This window comes from Chiloscyllium plagiosum, unplaced genomic scaffold (genome assembly GCF_037043375.1).
Source record: "Chiloscyllium plagiosum isolate Xiang-an unplaced genomic scaffold, Cpla_swu_hap1 HiC_scaffold_43, whole genome shotgun sequence".
Lineage (NCBI taxonomy): Eukaryota > Metazoa > Chordata > Chondrichthyes > Orectolobiformes > Hemiscylliidae > Chiloscyllium > Chiloscyllium plagiosum.
Window position 1 is genome coordinate 18698420 of NW_028270181.1, and position 11220 is coordinate 18709639.

The following is an 11220-nucleotide window of genomic DNA, read 5'->3' on the forward strand; positions in this document are numbered from 1 at the left end:
AAATATGGCCAAGGTGGAATTTGGTGGTCTTAGTAATGGACAGCTACAGGATTGGAACCTCAACTCAGAATTACATATGACACTGAGGTTATGAACACAGTCTGGTTAAATTAGAGACTATAATGGGAGGGGAAGTGTGAAGCAATGGTATGGAATTTCCGTACTACTTATGCTAACCAAAGGTTTCATCTTCCCAGCATTCAGGGGAAAGTTCCAGACCCTCCACGGCTGAGTCTCAGAACAGAAGGTGTGTAGAGGGGCAGGGTGTGCTGGCAGGCATCTTTTCTTCCCATGCTCCCAGTGAGCCTCCAATGTCACCCCATCCACTATGCTTAACGGCCCATTCAAATCACTCCACACTGTTTGTTGATACCGGTTAGGTCTCTTTACACTTCTGTCTCAGTACTATTTTCCCAAACTTCTACTGTCACGGTTCTGCATAATTTTCAGCTCCTCTGAATTTTACTCTTTCCCACGATATATAAACAGTTATTATAGTTATCTTAAGTTCCTCCGTCTACATGTTTAAAGTGACTGTGTCAATGCTTCAGTACACTAGTCTCAGACCTCTACTTCATTCTGTCATCCAGATTAAGTTTGTGACCATATTTCCTGTTTTATTTTAAACTGCCTTCCTTTTCAATACTGCTATCTCTGAAAGACAATGCAGACAAAGTGTTAGCCAAGATGTTGCATCCTTCACTCAGTTATTAAGTGTGTATATTTTGACAAACTTCAAGAAATGTTCATATTGGAGAAGGTCACAAAATTACTAACATGGCACACAAGTTAGAATGATCAGCATTGTCCTTTCCTTTTGCACGTTTTTTTCCCCCAAGGTGCATTGATAAGCTTGTTGTACAGGGACCTGTTCACCTGATGCTTTAGAATGGACTTTATTTTAATTTGTACATAACCCAGATAAAGTTTATTCCATTCATGCAACATATCCTTGAGTTAGAACAGTGGTTTACACCTGACCAGTATTTGTTTCCAACAGCAGAACTTACTTCAAACTATTAGAATGAGAATGGGATAGTTTATTTTTAAATTGATTTTCATTCCAAACTTGTTCAGAGCCATGTCATTTTAGTGACTAAATGGCTGTGCAATTCATTTGTGCTGGTTGACAAGAGTTAACAGAAAATACAAATAAAAAAATTATTAAGAGCCATCTAGACTCGAAACGTTAGGTTGCTCTCTCCCCACGAATGCTCCCTGACCCGCTGTGATTTCTAGCATTTTGCTTTCAGTGAAAACAAAATATCAACTGTTTGCAATGCTAGAATCAACCTGTATCTAGATTGCTCAAAATAAAGCAGTTGAGTATAACCAGCGTGTGGACGTACACCACTGTGCACTCATTTCAATTTTGCCTAAAAAGTCACAATGATGAATTAACCAGTGTGACCTCGCACCAGCCCCACTCAAATACAAACAAGTATCCAAGGCTTACAATGCAATGGCACAGACTTTTACACAGCAATGCAAGTATCTCAAAATAGTCCTACTCTCTGAAAATAGATTAAAAGAAAGCAGCACATAATGGGACATTGTTAAAAGGAGATGTCAATCCTACCCATTCTTCTCAAGATGAACATAGACTTCTTTTCCTTCCAGATTTACAGAATAAGTCACTTTTTCAGGATGGATAATCTGAATAAATGGAGGAAGAAATGAAACATCATCATTCTGAAAATCAAGATAATTTCTTGCTGTGCAATGTTGCACAATCGGGTTACAATCACAATCTCTGGAGCAGTAACTTCATGATATGCTACATCTGTTCAACCCCTGGCAGCATCTGTGGAGAGAAAGCAAAGTTAACTATTCTTCACTCACTGGTCTTGAAACATTAATTCTATTTGTTTCTGATTTCCAGCATCCATAGTTCTTTGGTCCCTTTGTTTAGTGTACCACAAATGGTACACTAAACCATTTGTGGTACACTATGTACCACAAATTCTACTGTAGTAGGAGGAATGGCCTAATCCTGCTGGTCATGTATCAGATTTTTCTCTGTGCAGATTGGCTGTCATGTTTCATAAGACCATAACAAACAGCAGGAGTAGGCCATTCCGCCACTTCAGCCTGCTCCACCATCCAGTAAGATTATGACTGATCTGATGGCGCCTTTAACTCTACTTTAAACGTCTGCCTCTCCGTAATCCCCAATACCCTTTTAGATCAAAAAGACCTGGGTAACTCAGCCTTGAGTACATATATTGTTCTGCCCATAATGTAAGTGTTGACACTTCAATAGAACTTAATTAGCTGTACAGCATTTTTGAATGTCTTTGGATTCTGAAAGGTGCTATACAATATGCAATTATTTGCTTTCTGTGGATTGCAGGCTCCATCTCTGAATTACTCCAGATGGTCCTTGAGCTCCTCTGCAATTTCATCACTTGCTTTTTCTATTTCTCCCAGTGTCTTGGCCAATATTTATTACTCAACCAACACCAGAATAGATTCATTCAGCACATTGATGCCTATGTGGTCTTGCTGTGTACAAATTGTCTTACAGGTGCTAATAAAAAAAGCAAGTTATCACTTAAAGGTTGAAGAGGAATATCTACCCCATGACTGTTATCTACCAACTCGCTAATCTTGGAAACAAGCAATTCCTGGTTACTTCATCAAGTTCTTCCTAACCTTCAGTATTCCAACAAAACCAATCCCATTTTTCTCCAATTATGAGGAGCCTGAAGCCAACTGCCCATCCGTATTTGTTTCTGCTTCCCTGCCTCCCTTTCTTAATTTATAAAACTGAACATTTGATTTGCTTGTTCTAGAAAAAAAAACAACTGAATTGTCTTCCTGCTTTTAAAAAGTGTGCATATAGCCCTTAAACCGCTCCACCTCTCTCTACAGCTTTCTATTTCTATTGAAAAGATAACACACTCGGCTGGATTCTTGAGAAGGTGATGGAAGCTTGGAACTCCAGCTTGGTCTGGGGAGAGCTTGGTGTTGCTTCTCTTTGGGTGAGTCTGTCCTTCCTCATTACATAATACCAAGGACTTCAGAGGACAGTAGTGGGATCTTTCCCTGGAGTCAGGGCCCCTTAGGGCAGACTGGCAGCTCAATGAAATGGCAGTACCAACAGGAGGCACTAATCAGTAAGAGACTAAGAAAGCTTGTTGCTGGATCAAAGACCATGGGTGTGTGATGAAGGAAAGAAGGAGTGAATCCCAGTGGGGTCCCTCCACCCAGCTGCTTTCTAATGCTGTGTCATTCAATTAAGCATCAAGTACTTTTAAACAAGAAACATATATCTACCTCATCCCAAAGGTTTCCAGCTCTGCAAGCTTCCCCCTCCTCCACTGGTTTAATTTTCATGTTCCTTACATGGCCAGTCTCCCATGTGCTCAGGATTTATATTCAGATCCTTAAGTGGGCTTTCCACAGTCTTTCCCATAATGGGCTAAATCATAGTGGAGATGGCAAGATGAGGGTGGAGGCACAGTCCTCAAATGGCACCATCTTAGCAACTACAATCCTTCATCAAACACACTGGGGCAGGGAGGTAATGAGATTCTAATCCATTTTTCTCAGATTTAGATTTTATCTCACACTTATCGGCTTAGTCTCTTAATTTGTCTGCATTCTGAGGATTCACAGCCCCCTTTACAGGAAATGCACACTACTGGTTTTAGTGCCATTTGCAGTTTCTTGTCTTCTTGATACCCATATCCAGATAGGTTTTATATATTGACACTGAAGGTTCCAGCATTCACCGATGTAAGGCACCATTACTTACAGCCATTCAGACAAAGTACTTCCATTAGTCACTATTCTGTTGTTTTGTCCCGTCTCGCAGCATTCTATTTATTTTTAAAGCCAATCAAGTTGTGGACATTGCTGGCAAAGCTACAATGTTTTTAACCCCCTCCCGATAGCCCATGGGAAAAAGTGATGAGCAATCCTTGTGATGAAGGTACTTCTGCAGTGACTTTCTCGTTGTGGTTTAATACAACAATATGGCTTCTGAGGTGGTTGCAGTGGGTGGTAACAAGTCAACCACTGTGCTGAGGGTCTGGAATCACACATAGGACAGACTGGATAGAGATCTGAGGTTTCCTTCACTATTAGTAAATCTGAAACATTTTATATGGTCACAATGGCATTCTATTCCAGATTTTTAGCAAAAAAAATTAACTGAATTTAATCCCCAAGTTACCATGGGAGATTCAAACATAAGTCTCCAGAGCATTATTTCAGGTATCTCTTTTATTAACACAGTAATAAATGATCCAATGTGCTTTTAATAACCCTGCTTTTGTTTAATTAACAAGCCTCAAACAGTACTGTATTGAATTACGTTTTTTTTATAAAATGTGTCAATTTTTTATTTTATATTTGTTAATGGCATGTAGGTGTCAATGGCTAGGCCAGATTGCCCATCCCTAATTGCCCAAAGGACAGTTAAAGTCAACCACATCGCTGTGGGTTTGGAGTCGATGTAGGCCAGACCATGGAAGAACAGTAGATTTCCTTCCCTAAAGGGACCTTAGTGAACCTTCGTGAACCATCAACAGTTGGTACACAGTTACTTTCAGGTCAGCATTTTGTTAGAATTAAAATTTCACTCTCCCTCATGATGGGAAGAATCAAACACACATTCCTAAAACATTAGCCTGAGTTTCTGGATTACCAGTCCAGTGACATTACCACAATACCACCATGCCTTTTATCAATCTGTGTCAAGAAGTGTGGTGCTGGTAAGGTACAGGTCAGGCAGCATCTGAGGAGCCAGAGGGTCGACGTTTTGGGCATAAGTCCATCCTGATGAATTGATTATGCCCGAAACATTGACCCTCCTGCTCCTCGGATGCTGCCTGACCTGCCATGCTTTTCCAGCACCACACTTTTCAATGCGACTCTCCACCTCTGCAGTCCTCACTTTCTCCAATTTTATAAATCTGTCCTAAGTTAACTAGGTTTTCCAGGTAGCTATACACTTGGCCTTGCTTCCAGAAGCTGATGCACTGTGGATGTTAGTCTAACTAGTGCACAGTTACACATTGGACCCCTTTGTTTATAGGACCATGCTACCGGTCACTTTCCAAGCATCTGGCAAAACTTCAATATCAAAAACTATTTGAAAGATTGCCACCTAAACCTCAACATTCTAATTTCCCTACCGTTATCTTTCATTGGAGCAGCAGTGGTGTATTTGGGTCTTGGCCCGGCGCCCGCCCGCTTCTATCTGCTTTCTTTTACCTTTGCTCTTTTTCTTTTTTTTTCCCCCTCTTTAAAAAAAGTCTATTTTGGCGACTTTGACAAGGTGGGCCCAGCCTCCTGAGCATGTGCAGCAGTGGTAACAAATGAGTTAGCTCCTCCTGGCATTTGGTGGAGCATGCTCGAGGAGACAGACCAGAACTCCAGGCTAGGCCCAGGGAGATCAGATTTTAAAACCTGGACTTTCTCCTTCTGTTTTGGATAAGGATTTTCAGAACTGGACATTTTTCTTTTTGTTTGATTTATCCTATTTCTTTACAATATTCTGGTTTTGTATTTTAAGATGGCAACTTTGTACACTTTTCACTGTACTCCTGTACTTGAGTACACGTGACTACAAAATCTAGTTCTCATTCTACCATCAGGGAATCAAAGGTCAGCTGCTTACCACTTGGAATTCTTTGTTGAGTTCCATGTAGGAAACCTTCTGTTTAAACACACTATTATAACTGCTTTTAGATGGCCCTCTGAATTGAATGGTACAAAACTGAATGGCCCAGAAAGTTGTCATCAACGAGGTAAAAACAATGACTGCAGATGCTGGAAACCAGATTCTGGATCAGTGGTGCTGGAAGAGCACAGCAATTCAGGCAGCATCCGAGGACAGGCAAAATCGACGTTTCGGGCAAAAGCCCTTCATCAGGAATAAAGGCAGAGAGCCTGAAGCGTGGAGAGATAAGCTAGAGGAGGGTGGGGGTGGGGATAGAGTAGCATAGAGAACAATAGGTCAGTGGGGAAGGAGATGAAGGTGATAGGTCAGGGAGGAGAGGGTGGAGTGGATAGGTGGAAAAGGAGCTGGGCAGGTCGGACAAGTCTGGACAAGTCAGGGGATCGTGTTGCTGGAGGTTAGAAACTAGGATGAGGTGGGGGAAGGGGAAATGAGGAAGCTGTTGAAGTCCACATTGATGCCCTGGGGTTGAAGTGTTCCGAGGCGGAAGATAAGGCGTTCTGGTGGTGAGGGAACGGCGGTGGAGGAGGCCCAGCACCTCCATATCCTCGGCAGAGTGGGAGGGGGAGTTGAAATGTTGAGCCACGGGGCAATTTGGTTGATTGGTGCGGTATCTCGGAGATGTTCCCTAAAGCGCTCTGCTAGGAGGCGCCCAGTCTCCCCAATGTAGAGGAGACTGCATCGGGAGCAACTGATACAATAAATGATATTAGTGGATGTGCAGGTAAAACTTTGATGGATGTGGAAAGCTCCTTTGGGGCCTTGGATGGAGGTGAGGGAGGTGGTGTGGGCACAGGTTTTACAGTTCCTGCGGTGGCAGGGGAAAGTGCCAGGATGGGAGGGTGGGTTGTAGGGGGGCGTGGACCTGACTAGGTAGTCACGGAGGGCACGGTCTTTGCGGAAGGCGGAAAGGGGTGGGGAGGGAAATATATCCCTGGTGGTGGGGTCTGTTTGGAGGTGGCAGAAATGTCGGCGGATGATTTGGTTTATGCGAAGGTTGGTAGGGTGGAAGGTGAGCACCAGGGGCATTCTGTCCTTGTTGCGGTTGGAGGGGTTGGGTCTGAGGGCGGAGGTGCAGGATGTGGACGAGATGCGTTGGAGGGCATCTTTAACCACGTGGGAAGGGAAATTGCGGTCTCTAAAGAAGGAGGCCATCTGGTGTGTTCTATGGTGGAACTGCTCCTCCTGGGAGCAGATACAGCGGAGGCGGAGGAATTGGGAATACGGGATGGCATTTTTGCAAGAGGTAGGGTGGGAAGAGGTGTAATCCAGGTAGCTGTGGGAGTCGGTGGGTTTGTAGAAAATGTCAGTGTCAAGTCGGTCGTCACTGATGGAGATGGAGAGGTCCAGGAAGGGGAGGGAGGTGTCAGAGATGGTCCAGGTAAATTTAAGGTCAGGGTGGAATGTGTTGGTGAAGTTGATGAATTGCTCAACCTCCTCGCGGGAGCACGAGGTGGCGCCAATGCAGTCATCAATGTAGCGGAGGAAGAGGTGGGGAGTGGTGCCGGTGTAATTACGGAAGATCAACTGCTCTACGTAGCCAACAAAGAGACAGGCATAGCTGGGGCCCATACGTGTGCCCATGGCTACCCCTTTGGTCTGGAGGAAGTGGGAGGATTCAAAGGAGAAATTGTTAAGGGTGAGGACCAGTTCGGCCAAACGAATGAGAGTGTCGGTGGAGGGGTACTGTTGGGGACGTCTGGAGAGGAAAAAACGGAGGGTTTGGAGGCCCTGGTCATGGCGGATGGAGGTGTAGAGGGATTGGATATCCATGGTGAAGATGAGGCGTTGGGGGCCGGGGAAACGGAAGTCTTGGAGGAGGTGGAGGGCGTGGGTGGTGTCTCAAACGTATGTGGGGAGTTCCTGGACTAGGGGGGATAGGACAAGGACAGAATGCCCCTGGTGCTCACCTTCCACCCTACCAACCTTCGCATAAACCAAATCATCCGCCGACATTTCCGCCACCTCCAAACAGACCCCACCACCAGGGATATATTTCCCTCCCAACCCCTTTCCGCCTTCCACAAAGACCGTTCCCTCCGTGACTACCTGGTCAGGTCCACGCCCCCCGACAACCCACCCTCCCATCCTGGCACTTTCCCCTGCCACCGCAGGAACTGTAAAACCTGTGCCCACACCTCCTCCCTCACCTCCATCCAAGGCCCTAAAGGAGCCTTCCACATCCACCAAAGTTTTACCTGCACATCCACTAATATCATTTATTGTATCCGTTGCTCCCGATGCGGCCTCCTCTACATTGGGGAGACTGGGCGCCTCCTAGCAGAGCGCTTTAGGGAACATCTCCGAGACACCCGCACCAATCAACCAAATTGCCCCGTGGCTCAACATTTCAACTCCCCCTCCCACTCTGCCGAGGATATGGAGGTGCTGGGCCTCCTCCACCGCCGCTCCCTCACCACCAGACGCATGGAAGAAAAACGCCTCATCTTCCGCCTCGGAACACTTCAACCCCAGGGCATCAATGTGGACTTCAACAGCTTCCTCATTTCCCCTTCCCCCACCTCATCCTAGTTTCTAACCTCCAGCAACACGATCCCCTGACTTGTCCGGACTTGTCCGACCTGCCCAGCTCCTTTTCCACCTATCCACTCCACCCTCTCCTCCCTGACCTATCACCTTCATCTCCTTCCCCACTGACCTATTGTACTCTATGCTACTCTATCCCCACCCCCACCCTCCTCTAGCTTATCTCTCCACGCTTCAGGCTCTCTGCCTTTATTCCTGATGAAGCGCTTTTGCCCGAAACGTCGATTTTGCCTGTCCTCGGATGCTGCCTGAATTGCTGTGCTCTTCCAGCACCACTGATCCAGAAAGTTGTCATGTCTAGTTTATCATCGAACAGGGAGACTCTGACCAACTCTCTGCTCTGTTTTAAGCTCAGGTTTCTTGGGACCACAGATATTGAGTAAGTCAACATCACATACCAAAGTTGAGGCCTTCCTGGCCAGAATACCTTGGCTGCTCAATACCTTAACTAGCTTCCCCACACTTCCTTATTGCTTTACATCTGTCTCACTTACATTGTCCTGTTTCTGACTGCTCTAACTCGACTCGCCCAGTCATTTACAGAAGTTCCACACATTTACTATAATCATGCCCTTAAGCGTGTTGTATTATATCCTCACCTCTGATGGGGACAGGTCCCTTTTCGTCAGGATGCTGTCCACAAATCGAGGTTTCACTATTTCATACTTCACCACTCCAGGAAGTGGGTCAGACCCGGGAGAACAAGCAGCTGCAGAAAGAAAATAGCAATTCAGCGGGTTAAGGACAACCACACATTGTGTATCTGTAACTAATTAATAACACTGCAGTAAAAGTTTCATTGAAATACATAACAAACAAATTATAATTTAATGGCAAATCTGTCAACCATCAGTGTTTCTTTAACATTTAAGATTTGTGCAGATGATTGCGGATATATACTTGGCATTACACCCTATAAAATACAACACTAGTGTAAAGTCCTAAAAATCAAGTAGGTTTATCTCCCCTAATAAATCTGGTGATATTAAACATATTTCATTGACGAAAAAGCAGATATGCCAATTGCAGATTTAATTAGGAGATGGTTTCCAAAATAGTTTGCGAAGAACGTATTCACTGTTTAAAGTTTTAACAGTTGGCTTTAACAATAGGATCAGCAAACTGGTTAGAGGGATGGAGTCAAAAGTAGGTTGCAATACAACAACTAAACGGAGATATTTTTTAAACGAAACTCTACTTCTGTTGAATGCGGCACATCCACAAATAATGCAATAATTTAAACTCACCATATGTTGAGCACACGATCAATGAGACGTGAGTAACAAGAACCCAGTGCATTCTGCTGTAATACACAGCTCTCTGTCTCCTTCTGGGCACACCGTTAACTATCCCTGAATGTAGATCACTCACTGTTACACTAAGACTGACTCACTGACACAAGCCCCGCCTGGCTGTCGGAATGTTCAACATTAACCCAATCAATCGACAGGACCCCAATTAGTCAGAAGTGGGTGGAGGTTAGAGTGAAACTTAGGTAGTTTCACCGCTTTTTTTAAAGATAAGATTTGTTTCTTAACCGTTTTCTTTAGTGAGGCGGTAGTTCTAAAAGGTGCGTGAAAGGGTGGCTCTGACTGTGGGGAAAGAGGTGCTTGGAGGTGGAGAGTGGACACCAGGGGAGGGAACGGTTCTTTAAAGAAAGAGGTTTTGAGGTTAGGGTAAGTCAGAAATAAAACAGACAGAATGGGATCCAGATCCACACCCATTCCTCCCAGACCAGCCCCAGTTTGAAAATAGTTAAGAAATATTTTGTGTGTAAGCCTGATCAAACACTCAGGAAGGGCCCGGAGTGCAGGACGATTAAAGTCATGCCTTGGCTTCCAGGTCTCATAATCAGGACAGAGGCTACAGATCAATTGAGTTTTATTTTCAAAGGACTCCGCCCCTCAATGCTTTTCAACTTGTAAACAGCACTTAGCCCTTGATGAGAGCGCTTAACAAAAGTTGTTACAAAACGTTCCTGATGCTGAGAATAGGAAAGCCAGGGGACCCTTGTAACACATCACGCCCCATATTACAGCGAGGACAGCAGCTTCCCTCAGATGCAGAGAATTTGTCTGGTGCGACTCTCTCGCACCCCCTAGTGGATAATGGGTAGAGGCCTGGAGGAGAGCTGTGTGTTTTGCTGACATAGCATAAGGGATAAAAAAACGTCAAATCACTAAAAAAAAGTAGAAAGTGGCAAACTCAGGAGAATCGAGTCTTGACACAAGAAAGGATGATGACATCAGAACTGAAAACACTCTGCAGGTCACACAGCAGCTGTGGTGATAGAAACAAATGTCTAGAGAATGCTAACTCTCTAGTTAGTCCCACCACAGTTGTTGAATGACTTACTGGATGCTTTCCAGTATGTGCAGTATTCTGATTTTTGCAGGATGGTGGCAGTTGTACGTATTGACTTTCCATTCCACTCCAAAATGCTGCCCACATAGTTTTGGAAGTGTGGACAATCTAATGTTTACAGATGAAATTGCATAATGCTAGAAGGAAGTACACTTGTAAGGCTATGGGGGGGGTGGGATAAGTGGGATTGCTCCATAGGGAGCTGGCATTGACAGTGGGCTGAATGGCCTTTTTCTGCACAGTTAAAATTCTACCAGTAATTTCTACTTAATTATGAATTCAGCTTTAGTAGAGAAAAACTACAAATACAAACTTATAAGATAATGATTTTAACTGGGCAGCTTGTCCATTGTTCTTTGATCTGTAAAGCTGTCAAGTCCAGCGGTACGATGGCTCAGTGGTTAGCCCTGCAGCCTCACAGTGCCAGGGACCTGGGTTTGTTTCCAGCCCCGTCTGTACGGAGATTGCACATTCTCCCTGTGTCTGCAAAGGGTTTCCTCCCTCAATCCAAAAGATGTGCAGATCAGGTGGATTGGCCATTCTAAATTGCCAAAGTGGTAGGTGCATTAGTCAGAGGGAAATGGGTCTGTGTGGGTTACTCTTTGGAGGGTTGGTGTGGA

The 11220-nt window shown here is 44.6% G+C and overlaps 1 protein-coding gene across 2 annotated transcripts in view; it reads right to left on the reverse strand.

Annotated features, from left to right (window-relative positions):
• The window catches only part of adam8a (ADAM metallopeptidase domain 8a), a 47070-nt gene extending 37478 nt beyond the window's left edge, over positions 1-9592 (reverse strand). For both annotated transcript variants that reach the window (XM_043678882.2, XM_043678880.2), the window contains exons 1-3: positions 9484-9592; positions 8836-8945; positions 1580-1656 (exon numbers count right to left, since the gene is read on the reverse strand). In XM_043678882.2, coding sequence (XP_043534817.2) covers positions 1580-1656; positions 8836-8945; positions 9484-9535 — 239 coding nt within the window. In that variant the 5' untranslated portion in view covers positions 9536-9592. The remainder of the gene's footprint in view (positions 1-1579; positions 1657-8835; positions 8946-9483) is intronic.
• Between the last annotated feature and the right edge of the window lie 1628 nt (positions 9593-11220).